This window comes from Vidua macroura, chromosome Z, assembly GCF_024509145.1.
Source record: "Vidua macroura isolate BioBank_ID:100142 chromosome Z, ASM2450914v1, whole genome shotgun sequence".
Classification (NCBI taxonomy): domain Eukaryota; kingdom Metazoa; phylum Chordata; class Aves; order Passeriformes; family Viduidae; genus Vidua; species Vidua macroura.
The window spans coordinates 41,256,321-41,281,402 of NC_071611.1; the positions used below are offsets into that span (position 1 = coordinate 41,256,321).

The 25,082-nt window shown below is 46.5% G+C and overlaps 2 protein-coding genes across 4 annotated transcripts in view; both read right to left on the reverse strand.

Annotated features, from left to right (window-relative positions):
* RUSC2 (RUN and SH3 domain containing 2) overlaps positions 1 to 13,099 on the reverse strand; it is a 51,497-nt gene extending 38,398 nt beyond the window's left edge. Inside the window, exon 1 of the mRNA XM_054002647.1 lies at positions 13,070 to 13,099. The gene's annotated coding sequence lies outside the window, so the exon portion shown is untranslated. The remainder of the gene's footprint in view (positions 1 to 13,069) is intronic.
* A 7,615-nt stretch (positions 13,100 to 20,714) lies between these two features.
* Positions 20,715 to 25,082, reverse strand: part of LOC128822208 (phospholipid-transporting ATPase ID-like) — a 73,877-nt gene continuing 69,509 nt past the window's right edge. For all 3 annotated transcript variants that reach the window (XM_054003849.1, XM_054003850.1, XM_054003848.1), the window contains one exon: positions 20,715 to 23,519. In XM_054003849.1, coding sequence (XP_053859824.1) covers positions 23,298 to 23,519 — 222 coding nt within the window. In that variant the 3' untranslated portion in view covers positions 20,715 to 23,297. The remainder of the gene's footprint in view (positions 23,520 to 25,082) is intronic.

The window sequence follows — 25,082 nt, forward strand, 5'->3', positions numbered from 1 at the left end:
TCTCCAGCCCCTTCAGCTGGGACAGTCAGGGAGCAACAGTGAGGAAAGAGATGAAGAGTTTCAGCTGTGGAGCTCTGTGCAGAACAAGGAGCATTTGTTACCCAGGAGACTCATTCCCACAGCAGAGAGGAGAATGGAAACTATTTCGGTGCCCTCCCTCGTCCTCCACAAGCATTGCCAATGCTGACGCCAGGAGGTATAAATGCTGGCAGGCTGAGTGCTTGCCTTCATCCCTGCCCCTGCCACAGGACACTGGCATTAACCAATTCACTGACAGCAATTCCCCTCTGGTGTAGCAGACACACATACCAGAGCAGATGGAGTCAGGGGGTATTTTCTTTAAAATCAGACAGAGCAGTGAAGCAGACAAGGGGTTCCCAAAGAAACACTCCTATTTACATCTCTGTTCCCAACATAAACGTCTGTACCCTCCTCCCCAAAATACATTCTGCATGTTCCCCAGATCTCAAACTCACACGGCCTCGACTCTCTGCAGCACACACCCCTCTGCAGCATCTCCCTTCCCAATCTGCTTCACTCAGCAACAGCGCTAGGAACTGATGGGCTGTCCCAAAGCTTTGCAGGCAGCAGGAGATCTCAGGTGCTAATTAATAAGGAAGAACAAAGCTCTTTCCTGCAGACTGTCTTCTCAGAGATGACTTCTATTTGATCATAGAGATGAGTCAGTGTAAGAAGGGGAGCATGGCTGACTCCACAGTGTCATGCAAGGAGGGAGCAGGGATTATGCAGGCTGGTGACTGTATTCCTTGGAGAAGGAAGGCGAGAGAGATGGAGGTGTCAAGACATGCATACCCCTATAGTAACAGGGGTTCGCATCTTGCTTCACCTGGTCAGGTTCTTCCCACAGACTCCAGCACTCTGTGGTGTAGGTAGCTTGGCAGGAGAAAATTCCTTATTAAGCAATATCAGTCTCACTATCCACAAGCACCCCAGGTGTCGGGCAGGATTTTAGCAATCTCGCCTCCTTACCCCGAACGCACAACACAATCTCCCATCTGTGAATTCCAGTAAGGAGGCACATCCTCCTCCCAGTCCTGGGCTGCAGCAAAGCGTACCACTTTAGGGGAGCCACAGGTGTTGCACTCACACTGGACATGACCAGTACATGTACCTGGAGATCTTGGTGACAACAGCTAGGTCACAAATAGATCAGTTGGGTGTTAGAAAGCCCAATACATTTCGGTCTTGGACTTGGGCTTCTTCCTTCATATACTGTGGAGGAATTGCCTGCTAAGGTCAGCACACCATGTACAAGAAGAACCCATTCCATTTTTGCCACAATTGTGCAGTAAAATCACCCACCAGCTGACCCAGCCTCCCATCTATTTGTGCAAAGCTGCTCTAGTGATGCATGAACTGGAAACAGCTCAGCCCCAGATTCCAGTCAACTGTCTGGGCTGTAGGTCTGACATCAAGCACTATGCTAGGACAGGTCTTTAATCTTCTCTCACCATCAGGTGTGGGGCACAATTTGCCCACTCTTGAAACTGACAGGCAGCTCCAGCTGCTGCCTCCAGCTTACAGCTGTACCCCAGCAAAGGGAGCTGTCTGCCACCTCCTCTTAAAGGGCGGGCATTTTGACTAATCCCTCATTACCTTCAGTGTGTCCATGCCTCTCAAGCAAACAGAAGGTGGTACAAGCAACAGCAAGCTCTCCATCACAGCAGAAAACCTGTGCCTTGCTATCTGCAGGTCCAACAGCAGGACCATGCCTAGGGTATACATTCTGGCCACATTTGTAGCATGTCCACAGGGACATCTTCACTCTTTCCCATGTGCTGGACCACTCAGGAGCAAGGCGAATGCACCTCAGTGTCTTTCCACGCTGTTTACCCATTGTTTGTGGCAGAAATCTATATCCCATGGCAACCCCACCCAGCACCAAAACCATACAGGCTGTTTGGAAAATGCCAGAGAGAGGGATGTTGTGGTCAGAATTGAACTTTTATAAAAGCATGGGTCTGCTCAACTAGAGCAAGGGGGAACCAGAAAACAGGAGCCAACAGGAAAGCAGATGATGAAATTTCACAAAAATTCTCATAAAGGAAAACCAAAATAATTCCCTATTCCTTCAAGGCCTGTGCTTCATGGCCAAACAACATCTTTCTGACACACAGAGATCAGTGCAGGCCGATTATTACCGACATACACTCGGCATCTCTTCTGTTTGGTGGGAACAGATACAGGTGCTTTTGAACGAGGGGTCAAAAATCTGAGCAGACTGATAAAAACATATGTTAGCACAGTGGAAATGCCTGCCCTTAGCGCTCACATTTCCCTGGGGGATCACCAACTGATCCACACCGAGACTGCTTTCCAAGGGGAACTGAGGACAGAGGCACAGGAGTCTGTGAGGTTTTGCCAGTCAAAGACACATTCTCAACATCCAAATTCACCAGCCCATAATGATGACCCTGTGTCCCAGCGAGCCCTGCCCACTGCCCACAACAGCAGGACTGATTTCTTCAGGGCTAGCAACCCAATGCAGGAGCCACAGCTCCAAATGAGGAAATGGCTTCAAAGGAGAAAGTTGTTGCTGTTTTTTTAAAAAAGTTTCTTGTTGCTTGCTGTCTTCTAACATAATTAATTCCCCAAGTTCGGTCCTCTGATGTTTAAGAATATTCTCTGAATTTCCAGCTTATCTTTATCCATGCACAGCTCACCCCCATTCACTCATGTTCCAAAAATGAGCTTTAACATCAGCATTTATCCAGCCTGTGTTTAAAGTCATATAATTTGAGTTCTTTAATCACTTCACATTAGGTAGGCTTTCCATTTCTTTGATCATACCCACTTTCCTTCTCTGGACCTGACCCAGTTTGCACGCAGCCTTCAGAGAGTGACTGGAAATGTTCACAGTCTTCCAAGCAAGGTCCCCATGCCTTAATACACTAAAATTTCTCCATCTCTGCTAGAAATGCTTTCTCCAATGTGTCACATTGGATGACGTTGTAGCAGTCAGAGGCCCTGCAAGGCCTCCATGGCGGTCACTAGCCTAAGATAAGAAATGCAGAGTCATGATGAGTGGACCAGAGCTGCCCCTCTTCCACACATCAGACCCCTGTTATCTCCCTGTAAGGCTATAGGTTGTATTCTCCTCGACCCCAGCCATTGGACAATTTCCACTCCCTTAGTACCATACTTAAACCCTCACCTCTGCCCACTTCAGTGGAAGAGCTGTCACTGGAACCCTTTGCAGAAGCTGCCAATAAAGACATCTCTGCAGAACTCCACACAGCCTTCACCTCTCTCCATCCCTGTGTCTGCCGAGGCACTTTGTGAGCTGAAATCACTAAGAGCTGAAATCACCTGAGCTGAAATCACTCCACAAGTGCTCACTGAAGTAGCCAGCGGCTCGGAACTAGCTGGGGGGCCCAGACAGGCTGCGCCTCATCAGCACAGTGCTATCTGGGACACCTACCGTGGCTGCTGCCCGGGGGGCCAGACGGACCCCCGGGACTTCAGGCTGTGATATGACATGTATTTTTTCCATGGCTACATCATGTTAGATGCTCACAGTCACCTTATACATCACTCCGAGACCCTGAGTTTTCTCCCACTGTCACTTTCCCCCAGTGAGCTTCCAGACAGAGATTAACTTTTTGCTCATTTCTCAGGCACACAGCCATGCAATTTTGAACTATCCAGTTCCCATTTGTACTGCTCTTCAAGGAATAATCCCAGCTCTTCCTGCTGAACACTGAACAGCCTCTGATGATGCTTCCTTAGCTTTGTGTCTTTAGGAAATATCACTACTGAAGCCTTACTTTTTGGTGTACAGAGCATTATTTCATGTATTGAACAGCTTCCATTTTGAAGGTGATCTCCACTAACAACTTCCCTTCAGAGCAGTAGTTCCTCTTTCAACATTCCTGTTATCTTCCTCTAGTCTGTTTACTGCCTCTAAGCTCTCAAAGGGTATTATGAATGGAAGAATTACACAAGGATTAAAGGGAGGCAGGAAAAGCACTTGAGAGATCCATTTCAGGTTATTAAACAAACACAATACTAGCAAATGTCCTGGAACAAATAGACAGAATATGGTACTCTGTGTCCTGCTCCCACTCTTTGCTGACCATCTGCAACCACTTCTAGAAAAATTATACTGGGCAAGGTGTTCCTCCATCCCAATCACCATCTGAATTCCCAACTTCCAGTACTGAGGTCAAATCCTTCCTAGTGCTGGCAATTGATGCTTCACTGCCCAGGAACAGAGGCCCTCACAAGCTCCATAAAAAGTCACAATTCCTAGATAGGACTAGTGCTGGCATGGCTCCGCACAGGGCTGGGCTCAGTTCCACGTTCCTCCACACTACTGAGGCATCTATGGGAAAACCAAATCCTACCCACAATCAGCTGCCTGTCTCCAGTCCTTTCCAGCTCAGGATTCCAGTATGTTTGCACCCCAAAGGAGGCTGGGGTAACAGGGAGATTTGAACCCCTTGGAATTCTGTGTGAAAGGGAGAAATGACCCTACAACCCAACTCCTGACACACATCTTCTACTCCTAATACTTAGTACTGCCCAAGCAAGAGCACAAAAAAGTAGCTAAATGTTTCTAGACATGGGAAATCAGAACACAAACAGCAGAGCAGCTCTTGGATAATGTCTGAAGGCTGAGCTTCAATCTCATAAACTAGACTCATAAAGCTGCACAGAAAATCTTGAATTAAAGCAAAGCCTGGACATAACCCATCCAGACTGAGGTTTCAGGATGTTTTAAATAGGAGCTCAGCTCTAAGAGCAAAGCTATTTCTTCAAGCAGTCACTCAGATATTGATGCTACACTTACTGGGAATATAAACTCTCGGCACTCAAAACCTTGGCAAAAGAAGCAGAAAGGGCATTATCAAAAAAAAAAAAAAAAAAAAAAAAAAAAGAAAGAAAAAAAGAAGCCTTTTAATCTGGCAAACAGTCACTCCGAATCACTCTGAGCAGCCATGGTAACAGTGGATATTAAGGTGTTAGTGGCTTCACTCCTGTTAAAATTTGTCTTCAAAGCAGGATCAATGCTGCCCCCAAAGCACCATTTACCTAAATAACTAGTTTCACAGTAACTTAATAGTTCCCCACTGCCATGAGGGAAGCCTTAAGTTGTCACATAACATAATACACTGGGGCTGGTGAACTTGGCACCCACAGCACTACTGCATTCTGACCTCAAATAAAAATTATGTACTTCCAACTAAGCAGATGAAAAGCTACAGGGCTGAGCTGAATCTAGACCCCTGAAATGGTTCACTGTGTACACAGCATACATTGCTCAAGGACAGTGGCTGCTTATGGTTCCCATGATGTGCAGCAAAGTGACATTCCCTTCCCACTCCAGGGGCATGGTGGGGCTGACTCAAGGGTGACTGCACTGCACATGAGGCTCAGCTCACAGCAACTGCAATGGAAGGGATGAAGCAGAGAAAGGGCAAGCAGAGGAGAAGAAAAACATCACTGTTGGACGCACAAGAGGCCACAAAAAAAACATCCTTCCCTCTTGCTCAAAGACTGAATCATAAACATTTCAGTTTTCCAAGGCAACAGTAAGTATGAAAACTGTTCTGGATTTCCCTGCCCAGGCCAGGGAGGTTGTAACTAAGTGATCTTTGTAAGACCCAAACCATTCTATGATCATATGATTCACACAGAAAACCCTCATTAACATCACTCTGCACGTGCCAAAGTCCTTCCCTGCCATCCTCGTTCTGAGCAACAGCAAAAATCAAACAGACACATTGTGAACTCACCACAAAGAACAGAAAGTTCCCAACAAACTTACCAGCTCTCAAACATTCCCGCTCCACTTTGCAACGAAGCCCAGGGATACATAACCACTGGCTAACTTATTAGAGACAAATGGTATCAGTTATGGTTGTTTATACTGATTTTCCTTCTAAGTTTCTCCAGTTACCACTCAAACTGGACACGCAGTGCTGCTGTGCACTGTTACCTGCCCCAGTTGTTTTAGTGGCAAATAGAGCAGTGTCTTGGCAGCTGCAAAGCACTCTGTGATTAAAAGACACTTGAAGATTCACTCCGTTCCCACCTATCAGCAGCAACAGAACAGCACAATATTGGTAGGCAGAGGGCTCCCATGCTATACAATTGACTGCTGGGCTCTTGAGCACCCACATCCCAGCAGGCACCTAAAAAAGCTGTGAAGGGGAGAGGGAACAGGACCACTGAAAACTTCTTGAGACTCTGTCTGACACTTATATGTTAACCTGCTGCCTCTCAGATGGAGCAGTTGTCTCTTACTCTTCACCTGTGCTGTCTACAGTACTGCTAGCTGAAAGGATAAGGTCTATACACAAACAGCAAATTGACATAAATTACAGCCATTACCATAACACTTCACACAGCACAGACTGCACATCCTCACCCTTAATCACTGTGCATGACTTGCTCATTCAGAAGGGATCTGTGGTAACTGCAGATTACAGGGAGAGCTTGAGCAAGAGTGGCATTTTGGTTTGAGCAGGCAAACAGTATGCAGGGTTGTATGAATAGGCATGTCTTGGATGTGCAAGACTTGGAGTCATCCTTCCCCTCTGCCCACACTGGCACACAGCTCATGGACATATCCTAAATGGACAAACTGCTGTGAGCTTGAAGACAACATGGAAAAAAGGACAGAAAGGAGTAAACTGCAAAGCAAGTGGGTTAATTCTCAGGGGGAAACCAGGGAGTACATTAAAGCAGTTCCAAAATGTATAAAAGGCTGCTGCCAAGAGCAAGTGAACAAGCTGCTCTTCACATCCCCAATAACAAGAAGAGGATTCCTGAGAGCTATACAGGGGAGTTGAGGTTAGACATCAGGTATAAGAGATAAAACTAACCATTCACTATTCCAGCAAAAAATCATAACAGTCAGGAAGTAAATTGGTTTTCTTAAAGTTTTCCATGGTCTTGTGTATCTCAGAAGCTCTTTGCTTTACTTACTTAGAGGTATGTACCCCTGTTCATCTTCACAGGCCCTTCCTGTTAAAAACTGGAAACAATATATTTTTGCAACTTTACTGCAAAACAAATGCCCATGTTACAATCTTGGTCAATTCACAGCATCAGGAAATATCGATAAAAGGAAGAGATTGAATTGCTAAAATGAAAGAGGTAGCAGGTAATGTCCTAATTAATGGGAGCTTCCAGAGATTAAATAAAGAAACCCAAGGAATGGCATAGCCCAAGTCCACTGTGCCTGCTCAGGGAGACGTGATCATTACATGGCTTTTGGAGGTCTTACTGTCCTGTAACTTTTGTTTGACTCAGAAAACAGGAAGCCTCTAATGCAGGATTAAAAGCTGAGAGCAATTTATTCTGTGAGGCAGAATACTTGGAGAAACACAAACATGCTCCTCGAAAGACACAGCAAACGCACAGGTGCAGCTGAGAGTAGAACAGCATCCTGTGCCAGCTGATCTGGCTGTTAATCCACTGGCTGTTAAAAACATACTCCAGATGTATCTTTTCCCTAAGTAGAATATGCTCTGTGTGAGCTTTCAGCCAGTAGATTCACCCCTTTTCATCCACCACAGTGAAGAGACCTTCTCCTCAAGAATTCAGTCTTCTTGGAGACTATCCTAGGTCACAGCTGAGAACCCTTCTAAATTTCTCTCTGGTTATTACTAACATCTTCCCATCTACCAGGGCAAGCTGTCATGGATCATCAGTTAGCTGTATTCACGGTCTCCATGATTAAGCAACCTTGTGGCTGTATGTGCTTATCGGTGTGCATTTAATTAACACAAAGAGTCTTAAATCACAGCTCCCAGCTGCCGTGCAAGTTGTGCAAGGTCTACCTCCCCCAAAAGTCACGGTCAAACAACAGGCAGCCACACCATATGCAGACAGGCACACAGAGCCAGAAATGGGAAATTTGTTGGCTCTGGGCAGTGATTTCGCTGAGGTTGGAGAAAGACCCCCAGTGAAGGAAATGCTATAGGGATAAAGGGGATCTGTGTGTAGGAGGAAATCCTGTCCTGTTCTTTAAAATAGAAGATAAAAGCTGGCAGAGGCAAAGGCCAGGCAACAGTGGTGAGGCAGGCCACAAAGGCAAAGCAGGTCACAGGAGATGGCTGACAAACATGACAAGCTTGGATTGTGTCAGGCAGACTGAAACAGGGCTCAACCTCCTGTGAGGCAGATGAAAGAGCTGGGGCAGACCACTCTACACATTCCCCAGGGAGACATGGCACCTCAGGAACTCCTGGTATCCCTGGTGTGTGGCTCTGGCACCGCAGAGACTACCAGAGAATAGTCTAGAAGGCTATTCTAGATAGAAGAGCCATTAGAAAACAAGAAACATCCAGCAAAGAGGTGCTTAAGGACAGCAAACAAGACATCCCCACACACTCCAGACACATTCCAGTCACAGGAACAAGAGCATGCCAGGGTGGAAAGAGCCCTAAAAGAGCCCTCAGGAACTCTGTAATATATGATGATACACACAGCCTGGGCTGAGGCCTAGTAATAAGCAGCCACCATGGTGACTCAGAGAGCTCTTTGCTGGCTGGACACAGGAGAGCAGCAGGAAGGAACAGAATAACTGTGGAGCAGGAAGCCCCTGATGAAGGACTGATTGCCCAGAGCACGTTCCTGGAGAAACAGAAACATGCTTTTCATCCCCATGACGTACTTCCATGTCCGGACAATTCTGAAGTCTGTGCTTTCAATACATGCTTAAGAAAGCACTACATCCTGTGCACACACCCAGCCTGTGGCTCTTGACACACAACATGGAAAAGAGAAGACCAACCAAAAGGTGAGAGGGCAAGAATTATGGAACACTGGAGATACAACAGTACAAGCCAGAAGCCAAGCCTCTGCTCTACTCTCTCACTCGTTCTCAATGCAACAGCCAGGGAAAATGCTTGGTCATGATGTTCAAACAGAACCTGCTCTCCATCCCTGGGAACATCTGCCAGAATTAGTAATCCCGTATCAGAGGACATGAAGCATAGATTGTCCAGCAGCACTTGTAACCTTTTTAGCAATTTTTTGCATGCCTGGTGCTTTCACAGCTACCTTCCCTTTCAGCTTAAAATAAATGCAGCCCTTCTGAAAGTGCTCAAAGACTACAGAATCACAGAATCATTTAGGTTGGAAAAGATCTCTAAGATCATCAAGTCCAGCTGTAACCACCCAGCCCTTCCTCTACAAAGCCAGAAACTGGAACTGATGTATCTGGGGATGCAAACATGGAGGGCAAGGAGCTATAAAGGGGGATAAATGCTGTCATCCTGAATTCCTGCATCTGAAAGAGATGCATCTCTGTCCATGATACTGCTGCTGTCAACTCAGAGCAAACAGGTGAGCCTCAGCTTTGCCCCTGTGTTTGCACCCAGAAGACATCTCACCTCTTTCTCTTCTTCTGTGTGTGAGGCTTTGTGTATTAAGCTGTGTAATCAAGCAAAGGCTGCTCTACTCCCACAGGGGGCTCTACATCCTGTATGAGACCAGGCCAGAGTGGAGCCACATCATCCATCTGCATGAGGCATTAGCTCTTTCTTCAGGGCTTCTTTGAGCGTGAACCCCTCAAGAAGTCTTTTTGTGAGCTCTGGGCTTCACACACCGAGCACAAGGACTCAGGGAGGTCTGCTACTCTCCAGTGAGGTCTCCTGCTTTCTAGCACACAGCATGATGCTGCTGCAGCATGACAGTATGCAATCTGAATTGTATAACCAGCATAGAACCTGACCAACAACAAGCAAAACTCAGCCTGAGGGGAACAAACCACAGCTCCAGCTTCACAGTGGGATGGTACATCCTGCACTGGCTGCACAGCTCAAGAAACATGGCTCCCCATATATCTCTGTTATGTGGTCCAGCTCTCAGTTATAGACACCAACTACACCAGGAAAAGGGCAGAATTTTTGGATAACATTCGTGTTTATATGGGTGCCAAGAACATCCAGAGCTACAGCCATAATGCAACACACAGATTTAATATCCTTTCCACAGTTATACTAATCTCCAGCTACCAGTCCTCAGGATAAACTTAACCCAGAACCAGAGTGCCTTCATATGCCATTCTACAGCCCAAGATTTTCTAATGGGGCAGCAAGCTCTGGCCACCAGCAGGGACTTGGCAGCAGGCTAGATTAAAGCTAGATTAAATTTTCTGTACCTCTCATTATACCCAGCGATAATACTCAGAACACACAGGGAAAGCCCAGTGGCAAATAACTTAATTAGAAGTGACAGTCTCACACCTTCTTGGTGACCAGTACATCTGCTGAAGCTGAGGTCACAGTCCTTTGTAGTCAGCACGACAACAAGAGGATCAAAATACAGAAAGTTGTTCTGGACCCCCTCCTGCTGCCCCCCACCAAGGGTCCAATGCTGCTCTCTATGGAAGATTCCCAACACTTTGGCTGAAGTGACGCCAGCACTTGGGCAGGGCTTGGTGTTATTTTTAACGCTTGCTCACATAACTCTTTGGATGAATCCTGAGAAGAGCTTGTTACCAAAATAGTACACTGTGGGCACTATTTATACACCCACAGTCAGCATCGCAGGATAAGCTAGAGCACCCCTTTATCCTCCTCACAGGGATATAGCAGGGCCCTAAAACATGGTTTGCTGTTTAGGTAGTCCTCAGAAGTGAGCCATCACCTGCAGGAGGCCTGGTATTCCTGTCTATCCTGCTGAGGAGACAAACTCTTGTCCATATGGGAGGGAAGCCCAGGTACATTAGGCTTGGGGAAGATGGATGGCTGAGTGCACATCCCAGCTGCTGTAGACTAAAAAGGGAACAGTTGTGCCTAAACATAGAAAATGCTGATGCCTTCCTATTTTATCTCTCCTTGGCTGCTGCAGGGAAATCCAGCAGGGATTTGGTTTCTTGGTTGTCACCTCTTTTCCCAATGTGGGAGGAGGAAAGGTGTGCAGTGGTGGGAGCAGGTGCCCTACATGTCAGCAAGGTTCACTGGAAAGGAGGCACCAGACTAACAAGACTGATTGCCCTTTATCCCTAGGGACAGCAGCAGCTTCAGGCCTTTCCATATCAAAACAATGTGCCCTGAAGCACTAAAGGGGAAAAAAAAAAAAAAATCAGAAGCAAATCACCCTTTTGAGACTATGCAAGGAAAAGAGACTCTTCCCATGTCTGATTTTCTGGGTTAAAAATAACTTCTGTAACTTCTCGAGCATATTGAACTTCCTTGACTTTTGCCTTTGGTGAGTTATTCCTCCCGCCCCCTTTCTCCCAAGACACATCAGACTGCTCTCTACTCTCACATCTCCTGGAGAAGCAGGTGACATGACCTGAAGAACATGCATGGGATGCTGCATGAGAACAGACAAGACAGAGAAGACTCCATCTTGAAGCAGAAAAGTTTGATTTTTCCAGTATGCAGATAAAAAAAAAAAAGTACATACACATCTCCTTTCCCTGCAAGAGAGGCTATAGTTTGAGCAGAATACTGGCTGTCTATCAGAGCTACAGAACACAAATTGACATATGCTGTAAAGTCAGGGGCAGGACTGGTCACATTATTTGGTCATTAATGGTCATATTACTTTTAGCAGAACAAAGAGAAGGGATCAGCTCCTACCTTGCCAGATACAACCACCCCAGGATGTGGGCTCAGCTGGAAGCTGAGTGCAGCAGCAGTGGCATGAGAGCCACAGGAGGAGCACAGCATGCAGAGCCAACAATAATCCAAAGCAAAACCAGCTTGTCCCAGTGCCGGCTCAGGGATCAGCAAGCCATGCTGCGAGGAGTCTCTGCTGGCTGCTCCCCTGTTGACGGAGGATGGCGGGCAACAGGCAAGATGACAAAGCACTTCTTCCAGACAGGAGCTGGCTGAGGAATTCCTGCTGCTGCCAGCCACCTGCCCCCCATGAGGCACAGCGGTGCCAGGGTCTCACTCTGGGAGCATGTGGGCAGGAGAAAGGAGCGAGTGCGAGGGCCAGATTGCTGATGAAAGCCCCAGTGTAAATACAGATGCGCACAGCAGAGGGCTATGGCAGAAATGCAGCTCGTGTTACAGAGAGCCATTTACAGCAGGCGCAGAAAGCTGGGAGAGCGTGGCAGGGCTGTGCGGGATGGATCCACTGCTGCCTGCTCGGACAGGGGGTGGGAGGGCAACTGCCTGCCAGGGGAAGCCATGGGGTGAAGTGACCACTAATGAGAGGAGACCTCCCCAATTCCACATTCTCCATCAGATTGTAAGTTCCATATGCAGTAGGTGCTAGCAGTAATGCAAATGGCTCCAACTTCCCATCCTGCACCTCAGCTAGGACATCCCCAGCCTCATGCCTTCCCCTGGCGCAGAGTGCCACAGCAGCCCACCACGCCAGGGAGAAAGGCGATTGGATCACTGCTCTCTTCACCTGCTCAGACACACTCCTGTTGTCCAGGCCCTCTCCCCAGGCTCCAGGTCTCCACATCTTTGAGACTGACCCCCTTCTCCCCATTTCAATGTCTTTGGTATCTCCTGCCAGGATTACCTGCCATCTCAGAGTAATTTACAAGCTGAGCTACAGCTGGATTTACAGCAAGTATGGAGCATGGGGGATAGGGACTAGACTGGCATCACAGACTATTCTGAACTGGAAGGGACCCACAAGGACCATCAAGTCCAACCCATAAGTGGATGTTATTCAGGGGTCAAACCCACAACCTTGGCATTATAAGCACCATGCTCTAACCAACTGAGCTCATCTCATGGCTAAGAAGCAAGGTGTCAAAGGGCTCAGGGTCTTTTTCTCCACTGTGCCTTGAACTAGAAACAGCAGCAGAGGAGAGATTTGCAGGTTTCAAGCACTGCCCATTAAAGAAGCCTTGGAAGATCTTAGGGAGAGGCTGGGAAGGAGCTCGACATTTCATAGCCGAGCAGGCACTGCCTATAAGCCCTGAGCCCATATAGCTCACACCAGTGACCTCTGGGTGAAACTGGCAATGTAAAACAAGGAGTCCCTGTAGTTCTCAAGCAACCATGGTCTGTAAGGATGTGGGGGATCTCCAGCTCAGCAGTGTAAAACCTCAAGATGACCACTTTTCTGCTGGGTGCCTCAGTTTCCCCCCTTGAAAAACAAGGACTGTAATACTTACCAAGCTGCTGTGAATGTTGCAAAGTTAACTTTGTCATGGTATGCTGGAGCCCGTAAACAGGAATGAGCATTCTGTGGGACTCTTCCCACCCATACAGCAGAGATTCCTTGTGGCTTCCCTCAACACACAAGCTACTGCTTGCAGCTTTCGTCACCCTCACCACAGCAGGTACCCTGAAAGACAGGGATCCCCATTACCCCCAAAAGCAGAAGCATCAATCCCTCTACCAGCTGCGCCCAGGCCATTTGGCAGGCAGGAATGCAGTGCACCAGCCCAGCCCAGCCTCAGCCGAGCTGTCAAAGCAGCGGAAGGGTTGAGGCTGCACTGCTCTGGAATTCCAGAAATGCACAAACACTCTGTCAGCCTGCACCAGGAATGACTCCTCCCTGCCCTGGACCAGGCTGAATCACTGGAAATACCAAAACAATGATGAGGTCACGTTCCCCGAACAAAGAACTGGAGCCAGATATAGCTGCATGGAGCAGTGTGCTAAAAGGGGACTTGGTGTAGGGGCTGGGGGCTCTGGCAGACAGGCACCATGGGCATTTGTCTCATTTAAAAACAGCTTGAGGCTGCCAGGAGACTTTTTTTCTTCTCTGTAGGGAGCAGGGAATTGGCTTTAAAACTCTATCTGTCCCACTGAAAGAGGCACAAACATTCTAATGTATATGAGTTCAAGGAACAAGACAGAAGTAAAATTATGACTGGATTCTGAGTCCAGTGTTCCCAAAATCTCACTGTGATATGATGATCAGGATTAACCAGTGAAGAATGCGCTCACAGCAAAGTAAATGGCAGACAAAAATATAGTATGTCCATTACTGCTTTTTGCTTTTGCTCTAGCCTCAGCCACCTTTCATCCCAAAAAACCAAAAAAATCCCAAAAAACAAAACAAAACAAAACAAAAAAACAAACAAACAACAACAAAAAAAAAACCTCCACAATATGCCAGAAATATTGATTTGGTAAGTTTTCAACAGGATGAGCAGCAAGTAATGCTGTTAATGCTTCAAAAATTAGTACTTCATTATCAGCAAACAGACTTTTCAAGGCTTTACAGTTCCAAACTTTCACAGTTCTCTGTGGAGAGAGACTGGAGACATTTTGGTATTTAGACTGTGAAGGAAATTCCAACATAAGACTTGGAAAGGATAAAGGAATTCACAATAGAATTTGCAATAGCCTGTTCTTTCACCTTCCATAGGACAAGACATTTGGATGGATAACAACACCACCCACAGTTATGTGAATAAGAGGCTTTAAGAATCCAGAATTTGCTCCATCAGGGCACAAAACATATCTTAATCATAAGCCAAGAGGGAAAAAAGATAGGACTGGACAGCTAATGCTAAGCATGTCACCCGTCTGGCAGGGCAGTGCTCACTGGGCTGGCACACTCTGCAACAACCACAGCAGTGCCTGGCACATTGAGCCAGCCGATGGACCATGCCTGCATCGGTCCCCTTCTCCTGAAAGTCTGTCCAGATTTGATAATAAAAGTGGTAAGAAAACCTGTGGTGACTTGTGCATGACTCCCACAGGAGACTCGTGAGAGCAGAAGTGCTCAAAACCAAATCAATTCATTTTCACCCCACTGTCCCAGCATGCTCTGGTAACCAGAACCACCTCAGTGGGTTACACCACAAATTCTTCTGGTCTAGTGCCCTATCCCTGACAATGTGGCACTGGCACATAAAAATCACAGAGTGATTTCACTGAGTACAATCAGAGTGATCTCCCCTATGGACATATTCTTCCAGCCTGTAACAATCAGGAACTCCTAGAGCTGGAGGTCACACACTGACCATCACATTTCACAGATACTGAAACACATCTCTGCCATTGAGGTGTCTGGTTCCTTTTGGAGTCTGTGTGTATTTTCAGTCTTCATGCCATCTCATAGCAACATGTTCTACAAATCAACTGTGTTGAAAAAGGACTTCCTCAGCCTCCTGTCTAATAAATTATTTTGCTGGATGCACTTCCTCTGTGCTGTGAGAAATAGCAAAGTTTATTAAGGTCAGTCTTTACTCAACTTCTCCCTGCTGAATACTATATTACAGACATTTGCTCTTTCCCAGTATCATCTACTTTTGCTTGTTTAATCTCTCTCCCTAAAGAAGCTATCCCAGTCCCTTAATCATCCCCATTCCACTTTTATCATTTCCAGGTCTACATTACTCTTTCCAAAAGAGGGTGACCAGCTGGTATGTGATGCCCAGATGCAGGCACAACATGTCTATCTAGTATACAAAAATATATACCAGCAAATTTTGTTTCCAGTGTTTTTTGGCTACAGCTGAACATTTAGCTGATGTGCTCAGACAACAATCCACAGTGACTCCAAACAGCTTGTTGTGGGCAGTGAGAAACTGTATACAGATCACCATTACATGTGGCATTTATCAGCACACTCTCCCATTTGCTGTTTTACCATGCTAATAGTTCTGCAAGATGCTCCTGTAATGCCTCAAGAAGTTTTCAAACCAACCACTCTGACCAACTTAGAATCACTAGAAAATTATAGTCTTCATTATGTTTTTCAAACCACAGCTAAACGTGTTGCACAGGCACCCCTGTGGGACCAGACACTGCAGGTAACAGAGTTTTGATGCCCTGCAAAGCACAGGTCACATTTGACAAGGAGTGCTCCAAGCAAGAGATCAGGAATGCTACATAACATTTTAGGTCCCTTCCAACCCAAACCATTCTACATTTCCTGGCTACCAGGAACCTGTTAAGAAAATAAAACTTTAATTGAAAATATGATTCAGCGCCATCATCATTCTCTCAAGGATCCCTGAAAGAGCATGCAGTGTTGGGTGGCTGAGACACATGCTCATATCCATGGCTCCACTTAGGACTCAGGTGGAAGTGCAGAGTCCATATCAATGCTTAAGGACTACAAATATGTTCACCAGACACTCACCCCAGGGACAAGAGATGAGAACTGTGGAAACCATAATTTCCAGTTCAGGCAAACACACACAAGAATGAGGAGACGGAGAAATTGTGGGGCTACTGATACCTGGGGTGAGCAGCAGGTATCAGTAGCAAAACCTCAACCAGGCTTCATGTTCCAGAATCAGAAGAACAGAGACCTAGAGCCAGCAAACCTCATTTAACACCCTGCTATGAGTCCAGGGCTTTGGTGAAGAACTGGGAATTAAGTATTCAGTGGAAGGCAGAATACATAAGGAAAAAAAGAACTGGGGGTAGCCAGCCTCCCTGTACATCTGGGAGGGACACTACAAGCAAAAAAAAACTCCTCACAACCAAGTTTAACCTGAAGCACTCCAAGTTGAGCTGGCAAACCAGCAGGTTCTGATGATGCCTTTGATGCCCAGCTGCATCAAAGGTTACCACAGGAAAGAGCATCAGGCAGCTACAATTATGTACAGTAACTTCATTTCATATATTCCCAGAGCTCAAAGCCCAGGGATAGAGTGGAAAAGGGTGAAGGAGCACTTCATCAATCCCTCATCTGTTTTGTACAAAATTCTGCTCACAGTTCCCAGAAGGGAGACATAAATGAGGTTTTAATAAACCATAAGCCTATGCAATATCATGGTTTGGGACATTACATTCTCCAGCTCACATTAAAAAAAAAGAAAAAAAAAAATTTTTTTCCTGGACATTGTCCATTGAACACTGCCCTGTCAACAAATCCATTGATCCACCCAAAAGGCAACACAACGAAGCCACTGAGTGAGGAAAATGCAGGATACCAGGCATCCTGCACAGGAAAATGTGTTAGACAGCAACTGCTGCCATAGCAAAAACTGAAACAGAAGCAGAACTGCGGAGAGACTACTGCACAGACATAAACCAGGCTTGCACCTTCTGAATATTCTATGATCCCTTATCCACAGCCTAAAGGTTTTTGAGGGACAGCTGCCAGGAGGTAAGGAAGCCTCTGAAGCAGCTGCTCTAGGTGTTGCTGTCTAAGACAAAACAATGCAAATCCACTGCTGCCAGCAAAAGGTCACCAGACTGGAACCCTGCCCAGCAGCTTCTACAGAGCATACTAACTAGGGGATTTTCAGACTGCAATTTTTCAACATGAGAGTACAAATTAGTTTTCTAAATACAGACCTGTACTCTTCATGGAATGAATGGCCTGGATGCCCGCAGGGCTGATGGAGGTTAGCACTTGATGACACAAAAACCTTCAGTTTAAAATCCAGGGCACTAGTGACTCCCTGAGTCACCTTGGTGTGCATACTTCAGGCCCCAGCTCCCTGGTGAACAAGGAGATATTGATGCTCCCTGCCTCTCCGAGAAGCCAGAATGCAATAAAGCTTAAAAGACCTCAGGATCCCTGCCATAAATTCCAAAGTTAAGGGAGGCAAACATTGCTTATTATGTACAAAAGCCAGGCTTCTTCTATGAAGTGCCTGATTCAGATGTGGAGGCAGGATGCAGTCAACAACAAAAATACTGGACTTCCCTGGAGACACACTGCTCAGATTGGACGCTGCTGTGTTTGTGGGGTAACCTGTGGGGCTGGTGATGGCACCTGCAGGCCTGGCACTCAGGTCTGAGAACAGCTGCTCTCGCAGTGCACACAAGGAATTCAGCAGCACAGCCCTCACCAGGACACGCAGCTCCCCCACAGCCAGGCATGATGCATACAGGGAACCTACAAAAAGCGAGCAGTTGGGTCATATGTTTTCCTAATTCAGAGGAAGCCTGGCCCAGCTCCGATATCCCACATCTCCTGGTGTTGAGAGCGGGGGTTGGAAAAGTCAAGATCCATTTATAGCTGAAAAGTCTAGCAGAGAGCTCAGCGTTGTGTGGAAAAGCCGGAGCTGACAGCTCTGTACAGTCAGCTCCACCCAGCTGGAAAGGAGAGGCAGGCTGAGGAAAGAGACAGGGGTATGGAAACCTCTTTCCTTTAAGCTGGGAGTGATGGGAGAGAGGTGCCTTCCCTACAGTGCCAGGAAGAGAAAAAACACTCTCTACTTCAAAATGCATTATAAGAAGCAGGGCAGCAGAAGAGTAGCTTTGGAAAAACTGAAGAGTAGCTGTGCCGCAGATATGGCCAAAAGCACTCAGAGGTCAAGCCCAGGCTGCAGGGCTCTGCGCCCTTCTTCTGAGCCTTTCATCACGTCCAGCCCCACAGCAATACAGACCTTTATCACAGGGACAGGGACAGGGCTGTCTGGGAGCTGTGGCTGGGAACTCAGCCCCACGCTTATTGCTGGGAGAAATGGCAGCTCCCTCACTCCAGCACATTTACATCAGCCAACACATCAGCAAATGTAGCAGAATGTCCTTGCCAGCCCTCATGGAAAAAGCTTGGCCCTGAGGACAAGGCACCAGTTTAAAGCATCAGCATGCACAGACTTATTCTGTGATGACTTCAACTCTTCCCCATGTTGTCAGGCGTAAGAGGAGAGGTATTTATGTAGCTAATCTAATTTAGCTAACAATTGTGCATAGCCATAATAAAATTAGGAAAAACAACCACTAAAACTGTGTTAAAGAACAAAGAGATGATGAAGCTGTAAGAAAAGCAAACACACTCCTAGGCGAGGCAGTGAAATACCAGAGCTATTGTATAGGCACTCATAAAAGAAGCATCGTGCAAAAACAATTCTGGTCACTCACATTTAAAAATCATAAACGCAAATGAACAGGTGCAGAAAGGGCCCGAGGGAAACAAAAAACCTATCAAACAAGAAGAAACTTAAGAGCCTGGCTTGTTTAGCCTAGCCAAATGTAGGCAGAGGGTGGATAGGATTGCTGTCTAAATATATCACAGGAGACAAACAAAACTGCTGAAGCAAAAGTATAAAGCTGGCATGACAGCAAGAGAATAAATGCAGTGAACACATTTAGGTTGAAAATTAGAGAGAAATAAAAAATCAATCCTTAGGTCAGGAAGCTTTCCAACTAGAATAGCTGGATTTAAGATGAATTTTATCAGAGGTTTGATGGGGTTAGAGGATACAGTGCATGTGCCCACAGATATCCAAGAGGGCCTTTATACTCTTGTTTTTGTTCCAGCTGGTAATTAGCATGGGTCATTGTTGTAAATGCTGGCAAACCCAATGGGAAGAATGATGATGTCTAACTTTAGTTCAGAAGGTTGAATGATTTCTTTGTTATAATTATGCTATAATACATTAATATACTATATTAAAGAAGATACTAAAAACTACATGCTACTTTCTCTATCATATCTAACTACTAACAACTTGTGACCCTCTCATGAGCGTCCAGACACAGGTGGATCTGATTGGCCATCAGGCCCAAACAATCCACCATGATCCAACCAAACAATCACCCTGGGTAAACAATTCTCCAAACACATTCCACAAGAGAAGAACAAAAAGCAGAAATAGAAATTATTTTCTCTTTCATTTCTCTCTGTGTACCTTTATGAAAAATCCTGAAAGAGCGAGAAATGTGCTTGCCACAGGTCATTACTGAGATGTCTCCATTCATACAACACACTTTGCTGAGTATCCAACTGGAGAGCCCAGGGCAAGCATGTAGTGCTCCTCTGCCCTCCCATTTCCTAAGAGCTGCTCACGAGAAAGGACTTCCTGGCTACGGGTCAGTGTGAGAGAGTTGTGTGGATACACACAGGCAGAGTGAGAGCTACCAGGCAGCCTGGAATGCAGGTGTTGCAGTTTGCAATGAAGAACACCCTTCAGGTGCCTCTGCCCAAATGCACCTGCTGCCCCATGGTATTAGGGACAGAGATTGCTCACTGTCACTCTGTAGGTTCAGGAGAGAGAGATGTTCTAAGCTCTCCTCTGCTGCAGTATAAGGCAAGGAAACACATCATCACTGGTTATCAAAGAATCACAGAATGGTTTGCATTGGAAGGGATCTTAAAGACCACCTTGTTCCATCCCTCTGCCATGGGCAGGGACACCCTGCACCAGACCAGTTTGTTCAGAGCCCCATCCAACCTGGCCTTGTGCACTCCCAGGGATGGGGCACCTACAGCTTCCCTGAGACTCCTGTTCTAGTGCCTCATCATCATCAGAGCATTATCATTCTCGACCCCCAAACTGCAGCCCAACTGGGCGACAAGTATAGGCAAAACAGCAAAACAATGTCCAAACTGTGAATATTTATATTAGGGAACAATGCAGAGGAAAAAAGGGAGAGGGTGAAAACAAAATCCAAAATCTATTTTAAGGATTAATTTTTGACATATCTATGAAACACCAGAGCTTCATAAAAGACTAAATTATTATTTTCAGACACTACACAGACGATGACACACGGTTTGACCTCCCCCCGGGGAGCCAATCTGAGCACCGCGCACACGAGAAGCAGCGACCCCGCTCCTCCCCACACAATTCCCGCACTGTCCCGCCCGCCCTGCCACCGTCCCTTACCGACTGCCCGCAGCGCTCCGCTGTTTACAGCCGCTCCATGGGGCGGGCTCTCAACGCTGCCCGCCCCCACCGCGTCCTCCGCCTTAGGATGTCTGACGTTTCCTCTAAGTTTCCTCTTAAAACATCCTAGCCAGGATGGAAAATTTTGGGAATTTGTGTGCTTCCCGCGTCAGGATACCGGATGAAAAGGGTTGCCGTATCAGATCCATTGTCTCACAAACCACCCCCTGGTGCACTTCTGCGTATAAACTTGTTACCTCAATTAACAGAGTGCCAAGGAATCTATCATCCCAATATTCTCTTTTTATTTAAAAAAAAAAATATATATTTTACAAATTCAGGAGTGATGTAGGACAGACATCACTGCCAGCTGATGTGTTTCAAATGCTGATTGTGTCAAACCAGTGAAAGAATTGTATCTGGTGCAAGCTCACCAACAGCTTTATTATCCCCTACATGTTGTAGCCAACATTTTCAAATCCCCTTTTAGCCAGGAGGTGAGTACTTTGCATGTAAACCATATGAGAAGAGAGGCACAGTGTCAGATTTTCCTTGCTCTGTCAGCACAAGGTCTGCCTCTGCTGCTCTGCAATATATTCTGCTGCATGAGATGCCAGGAACAGCTTTGATAGGACTTTCAGTCCGCAGACCACTCTAGGTATCATGGGGTTGTCTGCTTATCTGCAGAAATTCTCCTTTTTCCCCTAACTCCAGGGAGTTTGACTTGTCTGAAAGCCAAGATTGTCTCTGCAAAGTGAATGGTAAATCAGGGGGAGGTGACAAGCAGTAACTACCACAGTGGTTTCCTCAGCCAGAATGCAGGCTCTCACTTAGGTGTCTCCTTCCAGGGGAGCTCACCATTATCTGGTGATTTACTCTTTCCCTAGCAAGCAGCTCCTAGACACTGAAGTCTGGATCCAGTCCCAGCTCCAGTTTTGCACTGGCCATGCTGAAATTTAATACCACAGTTTACAACAAGCCTCCCAAGCAGCAGGTGCAACAGACTAGTTTTTTTTTTTGTTTTGGTTTTTTTTTTTGTTTTTTTTTCTTTCCTGTGCGGAGTTAAAACACAGGAGATGAAACCTTCTATTAAAGCTTAAACAATCTCATGCAGTAACTGCTGAAACTGGGACCACAGACAGCAGGGTGTTCCATGAAATGGGGACATGGCTGGCTTCTTGCCATCATACACTGCCTTCTAACAGGTCAGAGACTCACAGCAGAGTCTCAAAAATATCAACTGGTTACTGCACAAAAAAAATCCAAGTCAAATGAAGGAAGGAGTCTAAATTTGTATGATGGAACTGAAAAAAACCCCAACCTCAACAAAAAACAAAAACAAACAAAAAATCACCCCTAACAACAGTCAGAGGCTTAGTCCTCTGCACAAAAAAAAGCTGCATTTAGACAGCTCAGCAGTACTGGCAGGACAGACTTTCATGCTGCCATGCTGGCCTTCCAGCCCTGCTGATTATGGATTTGGTGTGAGAAAACAGTGAGCAAATCCCAGTCCCTCAAGATCACCATGTCTTCAGCTGCATCTGTTCATTTTAGGTCCCTCTGCTGGCAGTCAGACTGGTAGGATTTTCATCTCTCTACCACCCGTGTTTGATAGATAACCTGTTCCCAAGTAAAATTTGAGCCAGCACAGAGAAACACTGCAGCCATGAAGCACTGCAGAGACTCCTGAGGCCTCATTAAGTTCCTCTGAATCGTGGCCACTCTGCTCATCGGGGAGGGTGAGGAAGCCACCAGGTCACGCTTCATCCCTTACACTGAACCCCAGCAGCAGTAGAGTAAAGGTTATTTCAGCTGCTGGCCATGAAATAGCTTTTCTGGCTTCAGTAATTCTGGTGTGATCACCATCAAGCCACATGTGCATACACCTCATTCTGTTAAGGGGGGCAGATGCCTTGTGCTGGCAGTTCAGGTGGGCCCTAACCATGGCATGGACTTCTCAGGGGCCAGATTTCATGATTTGAGCCATAAGGAAGCCTGAGCGCCTTCTGATCTTTTATTTTAAGTCTAAATGAAATGGCTGGTGCCCAGTTACAAAACTTGAGAGGGTTCTGAGAACAATAATCCTTTACAAGAGCAGATTTGCAACCCAGAGAAATCAGAGCAGGTTGATGACTGTCAGCTCCTGGTCCCTTGACCTACTAAGGGTTTCCTGAGCTTGCAGCACTTCTGATGGCAGATGTGGGAAGAGGGTGGTGTTTGGGTACTGGCCATCTCTTGAGAAAGTGGATCACAGTCAAAAGGCTACAAAATCACACTTTACAAAGGTTGTGGATTTGAGGGTTGTGTGGCTGGACCTAAGGCACACCTGGGGTCAATATTGTCACCCCAGTAATACGGCCCAGAGTGGATTCATGAAGAAAAATGAAGGCACGTAACTGAGAAAGACATCGCCAATTCAACCTTTTCCTCAGACTGAAATTCTCTTTGCTCTGAGGTATGTAGTTAGAGGGAGAAAAAAAAAAAAAATTAGCGTTATGAACAATCTCAGGGAGCAGAGATGCCTCCCACAGCACGTTCTCTCTGGTGCCAGGGAGGCCCTCTGGGATACCGTGCAACTCCACGCTCCAACTCACCCAGCCCACCTTCCCCAGCAGCAGCACACATCTTTGGAAAATAAACTAGAATCAGAGAGTGCGTGTGGGTGAAAGGAAAGCCCCAAGTCCTTGATTTGGCAGCCTGGAGGGCAGAGCTCTGGGCAGCCACTGGCTCGGTGCCTTGCAGGCAGCACAGCCTCCTCTCCTGACAGCCCTTTACTTTGGTTTGTTTTGTTAATTTTTAAGGGGGACGGGGCAGGGGGGGAAGTATTTTCCTTTTTTTCTTATCTCCTTTTTTTTTTCTTCTTTTGTTACAATCCTTTGTGTTTATATTTATCACTGTTTGGTGAAAATGTTCCCATTGTGGCAAAAGGTGATTTTGGCCGCATGTTTCTCCCAGACATGATGAGTGCTCCAAAGCCGTGCTGGTGAGAGAAGGCATAACCAGAGCGGCGAGTGCTGGTCCGGCGCAGGCGTCGCTTGGGTGAGGGTGGAGGGGGCTGCTTTTTGGCTTCCTTGATCTTCAGCAGGACCTGGAAATCAGAAAATAAGGTGGAAAAAGTGGAAGGTGCATCATTATTCACAAGCACAGTGGAAGAGGAGCAGAGAAAGGGAAACAAAAGCAGGGACTCAAAGACAAAAATGAGGAAAGGGGATCTTCTATTCTATTGTATTCTATTCTATTCTATTCTATTCTATTCTAATCTATTCTATTCTATTCTATTCTATTCTATTCTATGGTGTTAATGGGAGCATCATCTGTAAATCATGGGAGGGAATGGTTTCCATGTATTCCCCACATCTCTGCAATGCCATAGTTGGGGTATGGTTGTAGGACTTTCAGTCAAATCAGCCAAAATGTGAAAGTCATCTGAACAAGTCAAAATTCCAGAAAATAAGGAAACATTTAAGAATTGGCATATTTAATATAGAAAGCAGACTACTAAAGGGAGTTTCTTATACATAACATCTTTTTATGATTATAATGTTGATTGTTATAGAATTATAGACTCATAGAGTGGCTTGGTTTGGAAGGGAGCTTGACGATCATCTCATTCCAGCCCTGCTACCACTATATCAGGTATATCAACATTAAATGCACCCTGGCCTTGAATGCTTACAGGGATAATAGATTCCTGTATTCCTTGGCATATGAGAAATAAATATTGCACTTTATTTGGAGGTAGTGGGCTTTCTGCTCCCAGGTGGCCACTAAGTTAATCTGCTATCAAGAACCTTTTCAGAATGGGGCTGTCTAATGCAGGAGACTGCTATTGACAGCCTGTGGCTCAACAGAACCCCCAGCTGCCAGACTCCTGTGCTTCTTGCTTGGCACAATGACAGGTGCTTGGCCTCTCTAAACATCAGGCCTGTCTGCTGCCAGCTGGGGGACTCCGTAGAGCTGGAAACTGTCTCCTCTCCTGTGACCATTCACTTCCAAGAGGAACCAGAGAAGTAATTTTGTGCTAGAGAGAGAGGGGCACTCAACCTTGGCAGTGAGGCTGGGATTCTGGGTGACAGCTGTCTCTGACTTCTGCTCAGCTGGGGTAAACTCAGCCCATTTTTACACCCCCCAACTGCCTTGAACTGTCTCCCAAGGACCTCCCGACCCAGCAGTCTTGTCTAGCACCCGCCTACCCTCTTTGTAAGGGCTGAGATTTTCCCTAACATGTTCTCCTACAGTCATAGAGAACCGGTAGAGCTCCACAGACATCCCAGGGATGACCAGGGAGGGCGTCAACTGCGGTGCCTTCCCCTGGGGCTGTGCTCTGACCCCGATTCGCAGCAGCTCGGCGCAGGGAGAGGAAAGAAGCACGAGGTGGCAGTAGCATTCAGCAAATGCTCCTGTTTGGAAGGGAGCCCGGGGAGCTCTGTGTGCGCTGATGTTCTTGAGGGGTCCCTTGGCTGCAGTGAGCAGTGCGCTCCCTGCCCACTTCATCACTCCCTGCCTCTCCCTGCCCTGGTGCCCTCAGCTTCATATTCCCGAGGATGGGAGGGAAGCTGGTTCCAGAGGGGGTATACAGCCATTGGCTACAAAAAGTAAATTCTCAAATAAATAAAAAAATCCCCAGCAAACATATATTCCCTGGTGGAGG